Source organism: Phyllobates terribilis, unplaced genomic scaffold (genome assembly GCF_046119375.1).
Source record: "Phyllobates terribilis strain yellow unplaced genomic scaffold, ASM4611937v1 Scaffold_1__5_contigs__length_1240528914, whole genome shotgun sequence".
In the NCBI taxonomy this organism is placed as follows: domain Eukaryota; kingdom Metazoa; phylum Chordata; class Amphibia; order Anura; family Dendrobatidae; genus Phyllobates; species Phyllobates terribilis.
Genome location: NW_027362761.1, coordinates 712177349 through 712198692, shown reverse-complemented (window position 1 = coordinate 712198692; position 21344 = coordinate 712177349). Strand labels below are relative to the sequence as shown.

Sequence of the window (21344 nt, the reverse complement as noted above, 5' to 3'; positions counted from 1 at the left end):
CGAGATGAGTGTTCATTCTGGTCGCATAAATCTCTTCCACAGTCCATAACTTTTTTTTAATTTCTTTGGCCTTATATACAAGTCATTACCCTGGAAAGAATGTTTCTTAACTTTTTTTCTAGGAAAATCCATTTTAGCTTGGTTTTGTATGTTTTATTGTCAGTCTGTAAAAGTGGCATAATACTCTGGCAACATTGATACTGTGAATAGGTTTGAACACACAACTACCATACTTTAAATGGAGTATAATATTTGACACGCTCCCAAAAATTTCTGTACTATTACGGCATTAATATGGGATTACGTCTGATGACCACGGTTTCAGCCAGTCGCCTAATAGTATAGTATTTGTAAGCGACCAAGTGTCAATAGTTTCAAACAACATACACCTGGCAGACTTTAAATGGAGTGTAATATCTGACATGTTCCCAAAAATGTCTGTAATATTATGGCAGTAATATGGGATCACATCTGATAACCACGGTTTCAGGCAGTTGCCTAATAGTATGGTATTTGTCAGCGACCAAGTGTCAATAGTTTGGAACAACATACACCTGGCAGACTTTAAATGGAGTGTAATATCTGACACGATCCCAAAAATTTCTGTATTATTACGGCAGTAATATGTGATCACGTCTGATGACCACGGTTTCAGTCAGTCGCCTAATAGTATGGTATTTGTCAGTGACCAAGTGTGAATAGGTTCAACAAAACAGAGCTGGTTGACTTTAAATGGAGTAGAATATTTGGCACGCTCCAAAAAATGTCACGATTATTACCGCAGTAATATGAGATCACGTGTGATCATGGAAAAATTTCTCTGCTTCCACAATACAGTAATACGAATATAATAAAAAAAAACTGTCTGTATTCTGCTAACAAGCAAATAGAGCAGTAAAATGGTGTACTCTGTATTGCTTTTTAAGCAAATAATCAGGATTAAGAGCCCAAAAAAAAAATAGCCGGGATATGTAGTGCTATGGATATCTATAATAGCAGCAGCAGCAGACAGAGCGTGCAATGGACCCTAATGTGCTGTGTACACTGCCACTAACCCTGCCTGCTCAACTCTTGCTATCACCAGGAATATATGCAGCTGGATTAGTCCTCAGAAGGACTGTTAGTTCATGTGGATATATACAGTACATTGTGAAAGTATTTGTCCCCCTTGAACTTTTCTACCTTTTGCCACATTTCTGGCTTCAAACATAAAGATATAAAATTCTAATTTTTGGGGGAAGAATCAACAACAAGTGGGACACAATCATGAAGTGGAATAAAATTGATCGGATATTTTAAACTTTTTAAAAAAAAATCAAAAATGAAAAGTGGGGCGTGCAATATTATTCGGCCCCCTAGAGTTAATACTTTGCGGTTACTCTGTGTGACTGCAGACTTATGAATCCCCCCAACGCACGCACTGTGCACAGCGGGGATTCGCCGGTTTCTGAACTGGGACCGGAGGGTATGTATGCTTTACACATACTCCCGGCCGGTGGCTGCAGCCTGCTCCATACACTTGTATGGATCGAGGCCACGCCCCGTCTAGTGACATGGACGGCCAGTGGGCGTGACTGACTAGAGGGCATGGCCTCACTCAATACAAGCGTAAGAAGAGCAAGGCAGCGCCCACTGGCCGGAGGTATTTATAACTCATACATACCCTCCGGTCCCGGGTCTAAAACCGGCAAATCACCTTAGCGCACAGTGCGTGGACTGGGGAGATTCATAAGTCTGCAGTCACACGGAGTGACTGCAGACTTATCGATTTTGACTGGACAACCCCTTTAAATTAGGTTTACGCATTAATCACTGCTATACATTGTAAGAGGTGGTTTTGAAGAAACTCCTTTTTGGTTCCTATATTTTGCATGCATACCTTAATGCATCATTGTAAATATATTTTAATATTCTTGAGATATGAGCCAAAATACAAGTACGCAATGCTAATGTTTTGGTTCATTCAGGCCATGTGCAGAGCAGCTGAGCATTTCCCCTTTAACACTGTACAGATTAAAACATGCACTGAGCTCTATTAGATTTGGTCCTATGAAGGAACACAGTCATCTATTTGTGTTTAATATTCGGCTTCTCCAAAGTCACCCTTCCTTTTAGTATTACTATTTCTTTAGTATTTTACTTCTGTAACAGTTAATATTGTTTTTTTTTAAATAATTTCCTGCATGTTCTTGATCATTTTGCACTGCTCTGTCTGTTCCCTCATATATTCCTACCCTAGGTGTTTCATACAGGCTCATTCTATTAACCACATTATTACACCCAATAACTTCCCATTGTAACTTCTAGTTTAGCGTAATGGATCCTTGTAACTCCTGTTATTGCTCCCTTTACCATCCCCTTCATCTCCTGGTGTCAACTTTACACCTCAGTGTAGAGATCCTACAAATTCTTTATGCCAGTGTCATAAAATACAGAATTTATTATCCAGGAAATATGCAGATCCACTGCATAAAAATTATTAGCTTTCATTTATTATTCCCAGGTGTAAAATTAAATTGCACTGTAAAGTTACATCTGGGAATAAAAAAGAAAGAACTATGTGAAGTGGTTAACTCTACTCTTGCTGTTTTTTGCTGTAGGGTTTTTTTTTTACAAAACAAATAACAGGAAATATTTTAGAAGTAAAACTCTATGGGCCAGATACCTAAGAAGGAGTTAAGGGTCCGCATGTCAATGAAAAGGGTATGAGATCTTGATCAAAGGAATACTGTTTCCTGCAATGCAGGAGAGCATTCCCAAGTACTTTAAATTAAAACCACCAGGTAAAGCCTGGGGAACAGATACATGTAGATCAGAGGTTGACTCTAGGGAGGCGCAATGTAATTTCATGAGGTTTACAACCTCACTTAGGTGTCCCCTTCCATCAAAACTATTTATTACACCTTCAACGTATTTGTCCAACACCTTCTATAGCTTTAAAGACCTCCCGTCTCAAAGTTATTTTTATTAAAGTTACTTTTTTTAATAGATCTATAATCTTTCATTAATTATCACACCATCATATATAAGAACCATGGTGCCCTAAAGAAAACAATAAACTCCTGAGAAATCCCATTAACTACCTCCATCAAAATGAGCTTGCTCAGATCTTTTATCAGATTCCCATAGAATTTAATAGAGATTTGCAGCCACCTTCAAATAGTCCCCTATCCCACTGGATGTGGGGCAATACAGATTAGTGTTATCCATTCTATTGTCTGTATAATCATGAATAAAAGGAATATTATAATATATTTGTATTCAATAACTTCAAACTCTGTAAAATGAGCAAACAGAATCTAGCTTTAAATCCAGCTGTAAAGAAATTTTAAAATAGCTAAAATACGTACGTCTACTGCTCATTCTTTCTGATACATAGTATGTAATCATTAGATCCATGGGTGTAACTATAGCTGTAGCAGCCTTAGCAGATCTTATGGGGCCCAGAGGTTGAGATTAGAGGGGGGCATTTAAATGCAATAGTATAGTACCTTCATTTCAGAAATAACAAGTTGGTGGGTTTCTGATGTCTAGTTCTACTATACATGTGCTCTTATGTTACGCTCACGCCCGGACTGACTGGCATGAGCGTGATTAGTGATCCCACTGTACCATGAACCGAGGAGTGCCTGGAGGGGCATAACTAAGTATCAACCCGATCCGACCAAGGTCGCACGGCGGCTTAATCGACTCCGTGGACCAAGGAGGAACCGAGCAGAGGGACCAGGTGCGACTCCAGGTCAGACCCCGGTCACAGATGTTGACCCACACCGGCAAATGCAGGAACAGGCAGGTTAGGCTGGCAGACAGGCAGGTGGGTATTGGCAAGTACGGCTGGTATGCAGACAGGTGGGCACTGGCAAGCATGGCTGGTATGCATGCAGACAGGTGGGCACTGGCAAGCACGGCTGGTATGCAGACAGGTGGGCACTGGCAAGCACGGCTGGAGTGCAGACAGGGAGGTACTAGCAGGTTGGAGCACAGGCTGGATAGGGTCCAGTACAGACTGGGAGACGGGTTCAGAGCCGCAGATGCGGTAGTCAAGCAGAGCAAAGCGAAACCGCAGGTGCGGTGGACAAGGCTGAGCAGAGCGAAACCGCAGGTGGGGTGGACAAGGCTGAGCAAAGCGAAACCGCAGGTGCGGTGGACAAGGCTGAGCGGAGCGAAACCGCAGGTGCGGTGGACAAGGCTGAGCAGAGCGAAACCGCAGGTGCGGTGGACAAGGCTGAGCGGAGCGAAACCGCAGGTGCGGTGGACAAGGCTGAGCAGAGCGAAACCGCAGGTGCAGTGGACAAGGCAGAGCGGAGAGAAGCCGCTGGAGCGGTGGGTAAGGAAGAGCAGAGGCAACCGCTGGAGCGGTGAGCAAGGCAGAGCAGAGAGGAACCACCGGAGCGGTGAGCAAGGCAGAGCAGAGAGGAACCACCAGAGTGGTGAGCAAGGCAGAGCAGGAAGGAACCGCCGGAGCGGTGAGCAAGGCAGAGCAGAGCAAGACAGCCAGAACGGTGAGTAAAGCAGAGCAGGAAGGAACTGCCGGAGCAGTGAGCAAGGCAGAGCAGAGAGGACAGGACTCTGTTCACACTGAACAGACTGGAAGGGACAAGCAGAACCAGATACACACAAGATACTTGCAATGAAGTAGCGAGTGGACTCTAAACTCACAAAAGAAGTACAGAGACAATGAGTAGGAGTTAGGTGCAGGTTCAGAGACTGCAGAAAAAGGGAAGGTACGGACATAGAGACAAACAGGCTAGGAGAGTGTTCAGACAGGAACTGACACTGCAACAAGATACAGGAGCGAGTCTGGGTATGCGGCCCCCAGAGAGGCGGACAAACAGGCTAAGAGATAGTTCAGACAGGCCTGGGAATACAGCCCCCAGGTTGGCGGACAGGCAAGAAACAGAACGGGACCTGGCACATCAGAGGCAAGGAGCCCTCTGAAGGAAAGAGTTGCTCAGGCATCTCCTACAGGGTGGAGTGGGTTTAAATATCCAGTGACTCACAACAATAGGCTGGGGACGCATTTGGAGTGTGCCCACAGCAACTATAAGAAACAGGAAGTAACCGGGCCGCAGCCCTTAACAGTCAGACCAGAGCATGCACACAGTAGAACAGGAGCACGGCTTACAAACTGGACTGAAGGTTAAGATGCGATCTTGCATAGTGGGAGATGGTGCACTATGCAAGCACGCCACCAGGTATGTTACATCTTATATGTGAAGCTAATAGTTATACCTTCAACTATTAGTAGTTAAGCTGTTGTTTAATTTTCCTGTTATTATATTATTTGGCTATGGGGCTCTATGAATTGTAGTAACACCCTTAATTGCTGTTTACAAGCAGAAGAAAATGCTTAAAGGGGTTAACTTACTAAATTAAATTACATATAACCTATGCAAAGGTCCCACTGCTAGGGACCCCAATTCACTGGATCTGAGGTACTAAGCCATTTATTCTTGGAGGACATTATAAAGCAGTAATGATCAATGAAGATATGAATCCAGGACAGCAACGATATCAAAGACTTGTTAGAAAACTCAACTTGATCTTTCCGTGTCTACCTTTGATGGTTTCCACACATTTTTTCATCTCTCCTCTTCACCCGACCCCTATTTATAGAGTGAGAAGTCTACTGCTACATTCAATATTATCTGTACAAATATAAGGTGCAAATATAGAGTTATTGAATCTCTATCTGTCACCGGGTTTTTGCCACATAATCCTCATAGCTCCCATCCATCTTGGATCCAGTGAGACAGTTACATATTTGAGTCTCTGTACCAATATCCAGTCCTGCCATTCCCTACTACCATCAGTGTAGGGCTGTGCAGCAACAGTACTGAACTGTTGAGCTCACACTACGCAACGCCATACAAATTAACCAAGTCCTGCCTGCAGCATCTTCAGGCTAAGTGCCCACGATGCAGAAATGCTGCATATTTTTTCCGCTTCTCCCTGGCAGGAAAAACGCATGCGGATTTTACATGCGTTTTTCCAGCCAGGAAGAAGTGTTTGTCAAGCGTTTTTGCATGCATTTCTGCATGCGGGTTATCAAGCGCTTTTCCAAGCGATTTTAGCATCACTTGGAAAAGTGCTTGACAACTTGGTCACACTATACTATATAAGTCCATGCAACCGGCATGGATTTATATAGTGTGACCAAGTAATAGTTAAAAAAAAGAATAAAAATGGTAAAAAATAAAAAATAAAGATTATACTTACCTTCCGATGGCCCCCGGTGTTTTCTCCGCTGCGTTTTGTCTGTTGTATGGGTCCCGGTGGTGTGAAAAGACCTGCCATGACGTCATTGAGTCATGTGACAGGTCATGCGACGTCTATCTATCTATCTATCTATCTATCTATCTATCTATCTATCTATCTATCTTATCACATATTTAAAAATAGAAAAGCAGGAGCAGCACCAGGGTAAGGTGGGTGCAAAGCCTCCCTGGCACAGAGCAAACTTTAAAGATAAGAAATGATGAATGGAGGCAGCACACCAAGCAATATGGCAAAAAAAAATGGTGGTTTATTAGCCCATAGTGGCAGTGGCAACATTTTGGTTCTGAGATATGAACCTTTCTTAAGCTTGAGAAAGGTTCATACCTCAGAACCGAAACGTTGCCACTATGGGCTTTTTAAATCACCGTTTTTTTGCCATATTGCTTGGTGTGCTGCCTCCATTCGTTGCCACTGCCACTGTGGACTAATAAACCACTGCTTTTTTTGCCATATTGCTTGGTGTGCTGCTTACATTCCTTACTTCTTATGACATATCTATCTATCAATCTATTACATATCTGTCTCTCCAGTGTAATATCGATCTAAGTATCTATCTATCTCTTACTGTCATTACAGATCCAGAAGAGGAGAGATACAGTATGGAATTGTGAAGATCATCTTGTCACATACACCGCTCTGGACCTACTACAGGTTGTTACGCACATGGTTGTGGAACCACTGTGCCATGGCGCAGGGAGAGCCTGGAGGGGTGTAACTAGGTGAACACTTGACTCTTCGCTAGAGCCCTGATGGTGGGATTAGACTTGGCTCCAGATGGATGCCAGGTGCTACTCCAGGATGGACCCCAGAGGCGTGGCAGCTGACCCCCAAAAGGGCAGGGAAGCAGGACCGGCCATGAACTGGTTAAATGGGAGGGATATGGCTGGTAGGCAGATGAGGAATCAAGCGCAGGCAGGACAGGGACAGGAACCCAGTACGGCCATAGGTACGAGATCATGGGTGCAGGTACACAGGTGCAGGTTCAGGTGGATCAGGAGCAGGACTAGGTATGGGCAGGATGTATACAGGTATGGGTTCAGCAGGACGGACTGAAACCGGTGCAGACAGAGTGGACAGTATCAGATAAGCCCGGGTACAGGAACCTTACAACTAGCTAGCAGGATATACACTGGTTGACTAAAGTTGCTAAGGCACCTCCCAAAGGGGAGGATGCCTTATATACCAAAAGCCCTCTTCTTCAAGCATGCTAGAAGTTTCTGTAGAAGTGGAGCATGAATATTTTCTTTGGGCTCCCACGACCTCTCGTCAGGCCCAAATCCCTTCCAATCAACTAAGAGAAATGTTTTCCTCTCACCCTCGTCAAGGCTAGGATATTCTTTACTTCAAAGACATTATCGGAACTGACGGGACCAGGCATGACACCAGGATCCTTGAAGAAGAGACTCAATATGACTGAGGAATTGGGTAATCGTGAGGAGGCTGGCAACTTCAATTTATCAGATACAGCATTAATTTGCTTGATGAGTTCAAAGGGTTTGAAGAATCTAACTTGAAGGATTGAATCTTAAGACAGATTTACTAAGAAAATAACCACACCTTATCTCCTGGACAATAGCAAGGTGGATCCTAGATTCTCTTGTCCACATGCCTCTTCATATACTCAGATGACCTCTCTAGAGTGGCTTTAGCGTCCTCCAATATCTTAGAGAAATCCTTTGTAAGATCATCAGCTGCTGGAACGCCTGAAGCAGCCGACACTGGAAGGTGGATTCCTGGCTGTTGCCCAAAAACAATGAAGAATGGAGAACTCGCAGAAGTCTCACTTCCGTGGTTGCTATAGGAGGACTCCGCCCATGATAAGAGCTTGACTTAATAGTCATGATGGGCGTTAGTGAAGTGCCGCAGAAAGTTGGCCAGAATCTGGTTGATTGTCTCTACCAGTCTGTTGGATTATGGTGTTGGATTTAGGGCGGTAAATGCAGATGAAAAATCCAGGACAACAATCAGAAGTTTACACAAAGCTTGCCAGAATCTAGATGTGAACTAGACACCTCAATCGGACACGATGTGGCGAGGGAATCCGTGAAGACGGAATATGTGCTAAATGAATTTCTCCTCAAGTTCCAGAGCAGATGGAAGGCCTGGTAATGGAGTGAAATGTGCCATCTTCGAGAAGCAATCCACCACTACCCAGATGACGTAACAGTCCGAGAACACAGGAAGATCTGTAATAAAGTCCATAGCATTATGCTGCCAAGGCACCGAGGGCACAGGGAGTGATAGGACAGGAGTTTCTTAGGAACTCTGTTGCAAGCATAGGAAGGGCAGATGGTAACAAACTCCATGATTTCCTTACGCATGGTAGGCCACCAGTAGTGACGTGATATGAGCTGAAAAGTCTTTCTCTGTCCAGTGCAAGAAGCAGATTACTGAAAGCAAAGAAATGTGTCAGTGAGTCTCCCAACCCCTCTCTGGGTGAGATCGTTCTGCTTCACAGAGTTGTGTGTGAGGGGAAGAGTTTCTCTGCAATTGTGCTCATAGCTCTGTGGGGCAGACGATCTCACCCAGAAGGGAGGGTGGAGACTCACTGACACACTTCCATAGCAATCTGCTCCCTGCGCTGTCAGACTTGTGAGGAGAATATGTTGTGCACACAGAGGGTGGGGAGTTGGGGGGGAGTAGGACATCTTATGATGACAGGAACAGTGCACACTCGACTAGCTGATCGTCCACTACTAGGACGGAATGGAATAATGTCAGGGGGCACAAGGGAGCATACTTCAGAAGATAAAAGCTTGGCATTTATTGAACGGAGCATAATTTTTAATAAATGTAAATTACAAAACTATTTATTTCCACCTTTTCTACTTGGTTAAAAGTATTCTTTATGGTGGCCCAACCCCTTTAACACGCCAGTGTCTCTGCAGGGAGGAGGAAGGGAACCCCTACAGGGGCGTCGGCACTGCTGTAACCCAGGTATTGGGGCATATTGTCAGTTTACTTATTCACCAATGCCAGTAGTAGGTCCAGTGCTTTACAAGCATCAGCATCACTGTCTCTATTGAAGCTCACAATCTAAATTCTCTATCATTATGTCTTTGGAGTGTGAGAGGAGACCGGAATACCTGGAGGAAACCCACACAAACTGTTATGATCTGCAACAAGTACTAAGGAAAGAAAGGGGAAAGCTATCCCTACAGTAACACTAAGCTGAATCCCTACGATGTAGCAGGCTGCTTGTTCCTTGTGAACAGACCCGCCTTAGTCCTCTGCTAGTCTGAACGAAGACCTATAGCATAAAGGAAGGGGTCCCTAAAAGAACTAAGGACTGGAACAAAAATGGGACACCACCTGAACAGAGAAGGTTGTTGCAGAACACAAAAAGATAAAACTGACAAAAAGGTACTAGAGGTCCCAGAAGGACCAAGCAAACTGACAGAGATAGGCACAGAAGCACCTGGCTAGCAAAACAGTTAAACAACACTGAAGTCCAGCACAGCCAAAAGGGCGGAGCTGGAATATATAGGCAGATGGTCACGTGACCGCAAAACGCAAGATGGAAAAAACAAACAGGAAGGTTCTAACAAAAACACTGTGAGAACATACAAACTCCTTGCAGATGTTGTTCTTGGTAGGATTTTGCCCCATGACCCCAATGCTGCCAAGCAATGGTGCTAACCACTGAGCCACCAAGAAAATCAGTTACATATTACATACCACATACTGTAATGAATATGAGAATTCATGACTACAGAACAGCAGGAAGACAGGATACAGATGTGAGATTCGATTCTTAGGACTGCGGTCCATTGGCCAGATCAGTTAATCTGTAACCACTAGATGGAAGCCCAGCGAATCTCCTTACCTCCTGGCATTCCCAGCTTCTCTTCTAATTAGCCAGATTGGCACAACATTGTGTGTGCGCCATGCCACAATAATTACATCGGGCCAGTCGGGTTAAAAAAGAAGGACAAGGAATGCCGGGAGGTAAAGAGATTTGCAGGCCTCCCGTCCTGCTGTTACAGATTACTAATTGGAATCCTCTAGTACAGGACCTTATAGAGATCATAAAATTACAAGGAAACTCTTAATAATTATGGCTATTTTGGTGGACGTCACATTATTACTGTTAATCCACACTACAATTTCTGCATAATCTCCTTTGAAGAGTAGCAAGATCCCATCAAAGACAGCATCTTCCAAAGATATTGTATGTTGCGTAAGCAGCACCATAGATTATAATGGGTGAGCGTCTGTACGTGTCTCCGGTATGTGTGAAAACAAGTACCAGAAACACAGACGTGTGAAGGACCCATGCAAGTAACTGACCCGTACAAGTCTATGGGTCCGTGTAAAATATGTATCGCACACAGATGACATCCATGTGGTGTCTGTGTGACACCTCTCCATTACTAACACCAGGGTTTTATGCCAGCTGAGGTTTTTGACACTACACAGTTGACATCAACCCCAAAAACTATTACTTTGATTGTAAAAACACAAGGGCATCGGGAAGAGCGAAGGCGATGTGCCAGAAATGGTGCATCTAATGTGCTGCTGGCAGGCTTGTATTATTAGGCTGAGAAGGGTCCAATAACCATGGACCTTCCCAGCCTGATTATATCAGCTCACAGCTGTCTGTTTTTTTGCTGGTTTCAAAAAATAGGGAGGATCCCACGTCATTTTTTTCATGTAATTAATTATTTATTTATTTTTCTATTATCTCTCTGTCTGTTATCTTTGCACATCTTTAACAGTTAAAAATCAGTCATTTCTCGAATGCATTATATTCCAGTACATGTCACATGGATGGCACATGGATGCCGCACACGTACACACAGATGAAACACGGATTGAAAAAAATGTACACATGGATGCTGATAAAAAAATGCACAGATGGTCAAAATGGAACGTCCCACACGTTTTATGCGCACATGTAAAAGAGGCCTTGTATAGTAATGTAACTCATTTGCTATTATTCATATATTCATATATTTTACAGCAAGGGTTAAGTATCCAATATATAAAGCAGTAGCTTTGGCTACTGCCTACCTGTTACTCTTCTCCATGTGGCAATCAATAATTGCAGATTAGCTCTGTTGACTTTTTTGCGTTTTGTTTCATTAGAGGATCAGGTGACTCCTTTGTTTTTCCTCTACGCTTTTTTATTCAGCTTTTCTTCTGATTAACTGTTCTGTACAAACAAAAGTTTACCAAGAAGACCGAAAATAAAGCTCTCTGGAAAGTCAAAAAGAATCTAAGAGCTCTACTATAAAAAAACCCACAACAGGCAGCAGCCACTGAGATCAGCTCCGATTTTTTTTAGCATTCTATAGCTCCTATCTGTGATTTTAAGAGTGAAGAAAGAAGGGCTGAAAACATACCCCACTTTTAAAAGTTCATTCTCTGCAGCTTTTACTAACTTGATTGGTTTGTTATTTTTGTACCAGATTACCCTTTGTTCAAGGAACAAAGATTTGTCTTTGCAAAATCTGCCTTTCATGTATAAAAGAGTTATGGAAAATAAAAGGGGCCAGAAAGACATTACCATGTATACAAAACCTTTTTTCCCAGTGCATGTGCAAACAAATATATTTGAGTTATCTGAAGGTAAAAACTATAAAAGAATACAAAAACAGAAAAAAAATCAATAAACCTTAACCTATCAGCATCCTACTGTGTTCTAAGCTACAACATGTGTCTCTTCTATTGTAAGAGTTCATACACTAAAATGTAAACCACCAAAGCAAAATACAGTCACTTCTCCTGCACAATCATTAAATCATTACATGCCCAGCGTTTCTTCACAAAGTGCATACCAACAATACTTTATGGCCTTTCATCTCAAACTCATGCGTAAATGGTGACCAGCCCTTACAATCTGGTTTGTGTATGTGAATGTAAACCACCAGATTTACATGCATGTATAATAAATGTTCTGTCATATTCAGACTGCATAGGGATGTTTTAGAAATATTGCTTGTTGCAGATCCAGGTGCTGAGACACTTACAATTGCTAAAATAAAGGAGAAGCATCCAGCTGAGCGCTGTGCCTCTTTGACTCTCTTGTCTGTGCAGGAGCAGTGTTGGTGTACAGTTTCATATAAGGCTGTGTGCCCACGAGGCGATTTTTAAGCATTTCCTCAGCGGAAAAAACGCTGCAGAAACGCTTAAAAAACGCATGGTAGAAGGCCTACCATGTTCCCCAGTGATAATCCACATGTGCTGTGCACATGCTGCGGAAATTTCCGCTGCGGATTATCATTGCGGAAAAAAACGCAGCACTACCAATTATTTTGCGTAAGCGCTGTGTTTTTGCCGCCATTTACTTGCATTGGAACGCATGTAATCCGCATCACTGGATCTGTACATGCGGATTACATGCATTTCAATGTGCGGATGGTACCCGGGTCTGGAGAAGAGGAGACTCCCCTCCGGACCCGGGTACCATAGAACCTGTGAAAAAAAGAATAAAATAAAAAATAAATGTTATATTTACCTTCTGATGGCCCCCGGTCTCCTTGTCTTCACTTGCCGGCAGATCGCGGTGGACTGAAGGACCTGCGCTGACGTCATAGCCATGTGACGGCAGGTCCTTCAGTGTAGTGCACCGCGAGCTGCCGGCAAGCCAGGACGGAGCGAAGCAAGACTGCGGGGGCCATCGGAAGGTAAGTATAGATTTATTTTTTTATTTTTTAACATTCTTTAAGGTCACACTATATAAATCCATGCCATTTGCATGGATTTATATAGTGTGACCAAGTTGTCAAGCACTTTCCAAGTGATGCTAAAATCGCTTGGAAAGCGCTTGACAACCCGCATGCGGAAATGCATGTGAAGAACGCTTCACTTCCGCTTGTCCCTGGCAGGAAAAACACATGAACAATCCGCATGTACAATCCGCATGCGTTTTTTCTGCCAGGGAGATGCCGAAACGCTCAGGAAAAAATCCGGAGCATTTCTGCATCTTGGGCACATAGCCTAATGCTACTTCCACAACTAGGCAAAATATGGCAAGAACCAGTCAACTAAATAAAGATAAATGGCAGTTCCATCATTACTTTAAGGTCAATTCATCAGGGAATTGCTAGAATCTTGAAGGTATCCTCAATTGCAATCATGAAAACCATTAATAAATGTGATAAAACTGGCCCCAGGGAAGAAAGACAAAGAATTACCTCTGTTGCAGAGGATAAGTTCATCAGATTTACCAGTCTCAGAAACCACAAATGGCAGCACCTCAGATAACAGCCCTCATAAATAATACAGACATCAACTAGCAGACACATCTCAAAATCAGGAGACTGCGAGAAGCAGGCCTTTATGGTTGAATTTCTGCAAAAAAGCTATTACTGAAGACCACAAAAAGAAGAAGAGACTTGCTTGGGTCAAGTAGCTAAGGCCTGGACAATAGAACAGTGGAAATCTGTACTATGGTCTAATGAGACAAAATGTTAGACTTTTGGTATCAACCACTATGTCTTTGTGAGGTGCACAAAAGGTGAAATAATGTTTTTTAAAACTGTGGTGCCCACCGTGAAGAATGGAGGGGAAAGTGAAGGTGTGAGGGTGCTTTGCTGGTGACGCTATTGGTAATGTATTCCAAATTCAAGGCACAATTGCCCAGCATGGCTACCTCCTCATTCTGCAATGACATGCCATCCCATCTAGTTTGTGACCATCGTTTGCATTGCAACAGAACCCAAAACACACCACCGGGCTATGTGACCAATAAAGAGAGGGATGGAGTGCTGCATCAGATAGCATGGCCTCCACCTCCACAATCACCCAACTTGAACCCAGGTGAGACGTTTTGGGATCAGTTGGACAACAAAGTGAAGGCAAAACAGCAAACAAGTGTTCTGCATCACTGGGAACTCCTTTAAGTCTATTGAAAAGCCATTCCAGGTGACCACCTGATGAAGGTGCTTGAGAAAATGCCAAGGGGGTGTAAAGATGTTACCAGAGTAAAGAGGGGTACTTTGAGGAATCTAAGGTTTAACACATACTTTGGTTTCCTTCACACGTGTTTCTTTACTCCTTGTTTCCCTATGTACCTTTGCAGTTTTGTTGCTTTCAGCCTGAATCTACAATGTGCACATTCCAATAAGAACCAGAAAAACTATTGCATGAAAAGGTGTGTCCAAGCTTTTAACAGGTGCTGTAGTTCTTAGGTGAACATTCACTTTAAAAGAGTAGTCAGTCAGATATACTAGTTAGAAAATCAAAGGATGAGATTCTTATCCTCACCAATCCCTTGCAGCTCCAGTCACCATGATTGCTTGATTCCTGATAGTCTCTCCTTGTCCCCTCTTGACATACTGGAAATGTTGATTCGCTGATCAGGGACAGTGGCTCAGTAGTTAGCACTGTTGCTTTGCTGTACTGGGGTCCTGGGTTCAAATCCCACCAAGGACAACGTGTACACCTTTGTTTATTGTATCCTGTACGGCAGCTTGACTTCAATACTTTACACTCAATATTATTTTATTTTATATTAAATGTTCACATACATTCAGTGCAATATATGCATAAAAATGGAAAAATCAAACACTTAAAGATTACTAAATAATTCTGCTCTTACATTGAGAAATCATAGGAGGCTTGCGTTCGGAGGCTCGTGGAAATCTCCATGATCTCTTTGGTGATGAACCCATGACTGACTGAGAGGGGGTTGAGCTGACTTTCCAGCTCCGGAGGAAGACTTCTGTGCAAACGAGTAAGGACAACACAGCACAGAGGATCATCAAAGCAGGAGCTGTCCTCTTCCATACCTTCATCTTAAGAACAATCAAGGCATTGAGACGCTGCAAAATAACATAAAATTACACATGAAGCACTAAATAATGGAGGAAAGGCAACAGATACACAGACATGATTATTAACGTGGTTGATAGTAGGGTACAAACCATGATTTACAAGTGATACTTCCCAGATAAATAAGGTACTTTGGTGAATATTTATAAATTGCATACTAGAAATCTATTTTCTTCATTCTAAGTAGAACTGCAATTATGTATTGTTTCAAATATGGAACTCACTCTGAATAATTTGTTGAAAGCTTTTGTAGCAGTGTCGGATTTGTGTAAAATTTTAACAATGAGATCAATTTAGCAAAGCCACGCACGCATTAGTCATTTACCCAGTCATCTTTACTTTTTGAATCAAGAGACCTTTATGAGGAAATGACTGCTTGTTGTTTGTAGATGGTATGCCTGTTTAGGAGATTCTGATCCCAAAACAAGAGAAATCTTAATGGATTGATAGCTAACCCTTCCCAACATGGCCAATTTCTGTTTTTGCTTTGTTATTTTTTCCGCTCCTTCTTTCAAAAGCCTTAACTTTATTATCTATCCCCCCACATAAATGTATGAGTGCTTGTTTTTTGCAGGACAAGTTGTACTTTTGAATGACACCATTCATTTTACTACATAGTGTACTGGAAAACAAAAAAATTCCAAGTACGTTGTAATTGCGAAAAAAAACAAAAAAACATCGCAATTCTGACATTGTTTTTTTCGGAATACATTATGTAGTAAAAATGTCCTGGCAATATGATTCTTCGCATCAGTACAATTACGGTGATATCAAACTTGCCAGTTTTTTTTATTATTTTAGTGGAGAAAACAAATTTGTAAATTTGTAAAAAAAAAATTTGACCTGTAACGTTTTTATTTTTTGGTCGATGAAGCCGTGTGAGGGCTTCTTTTTTTTCAGTGTGAGCCAATGTATTTATCGATACAGTTATAGGATAGATAAGACATTTTCATTTCTTTTTACTGCATTTTTTGTGGCATTGCAGAGACAAAAAAAACCCTGCAATTTTGGTATTTTTTATTTTTTATGTTTAAGTTGTTTACTGAATCAAGTTGTGGGTTGACTAATGAACGCAAAGAATGACTAGCCCCATACTGGCGTGCAATTAATGCTGCTGTTAGAGATTGACAGCAGCATTTAACAGGTTAACAGTTGTAGGTGGAGCCTGTGGGTGTTAGAGGCAGATTCTGGCTGAGACACACAGCCATTATTTGTGGGGTACGGGGCGGGCTCATGCTGTGAGCTCACACCATACACCCACTCCTGACTTGCCCTGTATATGAAAGTCAGATGTCAGGAAGGCGTTAAGCCTTGTTACAAGTGTTTGCAGTGTTCTTTTTGGTTCATCCTATCATTATTGTAAGTATTAGCTGTTAGAAGCTTATTTAGAATTCATGCAAATAGTAGATGTATTGCAGCTCTTTACAATGGAGATGCAGGCAATCCAAGTGCTTCTATGTGGTATCTTCACACAGCACTGTATTTCTGAGATAATCATTGCTTCTAGGAGAGAACACTTTCATGAAATTGCATCTTAAGAAGCGTGCCATGATGTTTTTAATGTTTGATTATTCTGCAACCCATATGAAAGGCATACAGAATTACAGTAGGTCACTCACACATCTTTATGGGTGACATATTACAGCTTGGTGCGATAAATGGCAATCCCACTGATCAGTTGTTATCAGCTCCGGAAGCTCCGGATATAAACAGAACAAGAGATGGAACAGCAACTCCGCTCCTATTGGAAAGATTAGGCTCTTTTCACTTCCTGCCATAGGGGCTGATAACTAATTTTGTGGTGCTGAAAATGAATATGATGCTTAAATTTGCTGATTGGCTCTAATTTTCAAGATCTAAAGGAAGTTGTAATTACTAATGACACCTTTCATGCAGGCTTATTGAAAAATTGCGTCTGTATTATTTCATCATCATTATTGCATTGTTAGTAGCTAGTCTATCACATAATCTATTTAATCTATTGAACCTTCAGTATTCTATCATTTTGGGATGACCAATCAAAAAACACCAACTCAGCTCCGATGATGTAATCCTAATTACAGTTTCAGCACCTACTTTTATAAATGCTCTATGTGTAAGGTATACAAATTTAGGATTTCTTATCTTAGTTTCTTAGCATATTGACATGTTTGTATATGTTCTTTCATATATGCCTCATTCTTGCATTAACAAAGCAGATAGTTTTTGCTACATATGCAGAGAAGTCACTTTTGTGTCACAATGGCAAAACTTGACTACCATGATAAGGAAAGCCTACAACCTGTATTTTGGCTGCAGAATAGTACATTAAGATAAGAGTTGGGCTCCTCATATATGCTGCAATAGATGTGTCTCACATCTTACCCAGTGGTTGTATGGGATGAGGCAATCTATGTCTTTTGCAGTCCCAGTGATCTGGAAAGAGCCAACTGCTCACACTACCAATTGCTATTTCTGCATGGTACCCCCCCATTAGGAAAGTAGTTTCAAGGAAGAAGTGGACTTTACAGTATCCAAACAATCAATCTGCAAATGCCCAGAAGGACTGCCAGTTCCAAAAGCACCATAAACATTTTCATTTGGAGTCAATTGAGGAAGAAGAGGGCACTTAGTGTCATAAAGTATCTTCCTCTCATGACCCAGACTTTCTGCCAGCAACCTCAGCTGAACTACACCTTATAACACAAAGTGAACTGAATGATTTTGTTAGAGATTTGGATCCGCCCAAGACTAAGGCTGAGTTCTTAGGTTCCAGGCTACAGCAGTGGAATCTCCTAATGAGCGATGTTCTGATTTCTTTGTTCCACAACTGTGATAAAGATCTTGCCCAATACTTCTTCATGAAGGGTGATCTTGTGGCATACAGCAACATCAACAGTTTAATGGAAGGTCTGAAGATAAGTCATAATCCAGAGGAATGGAGGCTCTTCATCGATTTGTCCAAAACAAGCTTAAAAGCAGTCTTGCTGCAAAATGGCAATGCGCTACATTCAGTTCCACTTGGTTATGCAGTCCACATGAAGGAAACCTATGACAACATGAAACAGCTGTTGAGGTGCCTGAACTATGACCAACATTTGTGGCCCCTCTGTGGTGACTTAAATGTGGTTGTCCTCTTGCTTGGTCTCCAGGGTGGGTATGCAAAGTAGTGATGCTTTCTGTATGAGTGGGATAGTCATGCAAGAGAATATCATTACAATAAATGAGACTGGCCTCTCCGAAATTCACTTCAGCTAGGGAGTAAAAATGTCCTGCATCCAGCACTTGTTGACCCACATAAGATTTTGTTGCCACCATTGCATATCAAGTTGGGCCTAATGAAGAACTTTCTAAAGGCAATGGATAAAAATGCAAAAGCATTGAAGTATCTCATTGATAAGTTTAAGGATGAGTGAAGCAAAGATAAAGGGAGGAGTCTGTAATGGACCTCAGATTCATAAGCGCTTTCAAGATGAGGAGTTTTTCCGTTTGTTGCAGGACAAGGAAAAGGCTGCATGGGTGGCGTTCTAATTGTTTGGGAAACTCAAGAGTAGATAAGTATGAAGAGTTGGTGGAAAATCTCCTCAAAACATATAAGGATCTTAGCTATAACATGTCAAGAAAGAATCATCTACTGTAGACTTTTTTCCACCAAACTGTGGAGCAATGAGTGAGGGATTTCACCAAGATATTGCGAAAAGATATCAAGGAAAATGGAATCCATCAATGCTTGCAGATTACTGTGGGACAATTGTAAGAGATGATCTGATGCAAGAGTACAAGAGACAAATGAAAAAGAGTTCTCACTGAATGAGGACCAAATTTTGTAGTGCAATTTCTGTAACTGTTTATAATTCGCAATAGTGTTTAGACATGTTTTAGTTATTTGAATTGTTGCTAAATTTCCTCTAAATAAATATCAGAAAATTGGCATAACAAAATATTCTGCATCTTTACATTTACAAAAATAATAATGTTTCAAAGTACTGAAACTTTTATGCATTAATTATATGTAGCAGTAAAATATGTGCTTGTATTAACGCATTTTGCAATCCCGCTCCAGTAATGTAAGTAATAATGGTATGTTGTCCTTGTATGGGAAATCCACCAGGGTGGCCACCCTGTAATCAGCACTGGTGAAAATACTTGCCACTCGGCGGTCATAGCACAGGCACAGCAGCATGTATTAGCTCATGTGTGCTAGGCTACCCAGAGGCAACAATAACCTGTCCTCAGTGGGAGGTGAATCCTCTGGGTCCTCTGTATCCCCCCAGCCATGCTCCAGTGATGCCCGTGAGATGCCTTGAGAGCCACCCTGCTATGAACACGGTTGTTCCTTCTCCTCTTCATCCTCCCAAACTGTTTTCTGGCTGTACAGTTGGGTACCTGGCCGCTATTGGAACAGTAGCCAACCCTCTGAGTCATGTGTAGATGACAGGCCTGATAATGGTGTGAATTGGCCCTGCTCCTCCTCTTCCTCCTATGCCACCACCTCATCCATCATCGCCTGTATTATTTTTTCCAGCAGGCATAAAAGTGGTATAGTAACGCTGATGATGGCATCATCAACGCTGGCCATATTGGTGAAGTATTTGAAGCAGCTCAACACGGCACACACATCCCACATGGAGTCCCACCAATTGGTGGTGAAGTGGTGTTGTTCCGCAGAGCAACTTATCTGTGCATGCTGTAGCTGAAACTCCACTATTGCCTGCTGCTGCTCACAGTCTCTCCAGCATATGCAAGGTGGAATTCCACCTTGTTGGTACGTCACATATGAGGCAGTAAGAGGGAAGGCAGAACTGAGAACACCAAAATCGCTCACACACTGCCCTCATTTTCAAAAGCAGCTCTGACATATGTGGGTCATTTTTAAGGAAGCTCTGCACCACCAAATTCAGCACATGCGCCAGGCAAGGAATGTGCATCAAAATGGCTAGGCCCAGAGCTGCAACGAGATTTTGCCCGTTATCGCGCACCTCCAGGCCGGGCTTGAGGTTCATCGGCACCAACCACTCATCTGTCTGCTGTTTGATTCCCTGTCCACAGCTCCTGCATGGTGTGGGATTTGTCCCCCAAACAGATCAGTTTCAGAACAGCCTGCTGTTATTTCCCCCTGGCTGTGCTGAAGTTGGTGGTGCAATTCTTACTGTGACCGGATAAGGAGGCGGTGGAGGAAGCGGAGTAGGAGGAGGAGGCAACCTGGACAGAAAAACGTCCAGCAATCCTCGATGGTGGTAGGACATGGGCTAGACCGCCTTTTGCATCTGTCACAACTGCCACTATATTTACCCATTGGGCGGTTAGGGAAACGTAATGTCACTGGTCGTGCTTACTGGTCCACGTATCGGTGGTTATGTGGACCTTGCCACTGATGGCGTTGGGTAGTGCACACCTGATTTGGTCTGCAACATGTGTGTGCAGAACAGGGATGGCCCACCTGGAAAAGTAGTGGCGGCTGGGAACAACATACTGCGGGATAGCCACCATCATCAGTTTTTTTAAAACTATCTGTCTCCACCAGCCGGAACGGCAGCATTTCAAAGGCCAGTAATTTGGAAAATGCGGTCATTCAGGACCATGGCTTATGGGTGGGTAGGGGGGTATCTCATCTTTCTTTTGAGGGTTTGGGAGATGGAGAGCTGAACACTTCCATGGGACGGTGTGGAGATGCTCGGTGACACTGGTGGTGCTGTCACATCCTCTCTTTGCAGGAAGGCAGGTCGCCCTGTCGATCATGAGCGGGAGAAAGAAGTCGAGACTGCAGCACAAGAGGGAGCAAGTGGAGGCTCAGATTTGTCATGCTTTTTAAGGTGTGTACTCCACAGCACCTTGTGCTTGGAATTAAGATGCCTCATCATGCAGGTGGTGCTTAGGTTCAGAAGATTTATGACTCGCTACAGGCTCTGACGGCACAGCATGCAAACCACCCATTGCTTGTCGTCTGCACATTGCCTGAAGAAATGCCACACCACAAAGCTCTTTTGGTTTGCTTATTTCAGTGGTGCAGAGGGCAGTAGCAGTCAACATACTGGCTAGGGGCTGTCCACTATACCTTTGCACCCTGCTCCCTCTTTTGCTTGGCAGTGTGACTACCTACTCTTCCTCCGAACTCCACACATCACTAGAATGGCCTTCACTCCATGTGGGGTCTAGGACCTCATCATCTTCTGAATCATTTTTCACCCACTCCTCACCTCTACTCTTTTTGCCAGTCTACACACTGCAGAAAGATGTAGCAGTTGGCAACTGTGTTTAGTCTTCCTCTGAGATGTGCTGCAGTGGATCACTAACCGTGTGCATTAGCC

At 42.8% G+C, this 21344-nt stretch overlaps 1 protein-coding gene across 2 annotated transcripts in view; it reads right to left on the bottom strand.

Annotated features, from left to right (window-relative positions):
- The window catches only part of LOC141273998 (neurturin-like), a 379716-nt gene that overhangs the window by 17640 nt on the left and 340732 nt on the right, over positions 1 to 21344 (bottom strand). For both annotated transcript variants that reach the window (XM_073686267.1, XM_073686266.1), the window contains one exon: positions 14825 to 15047. In XM_073686267.1, coding sequence (XP_073542368.1) covers positions 14825 to 15020 — 196 coding nt within the window. In that variant the 5' untranslated portion in view covers positions 15021 to 15047. The remainder of the gene's footprint in view (positions 1 to 14824; positions 15048 to 21344) is intronic.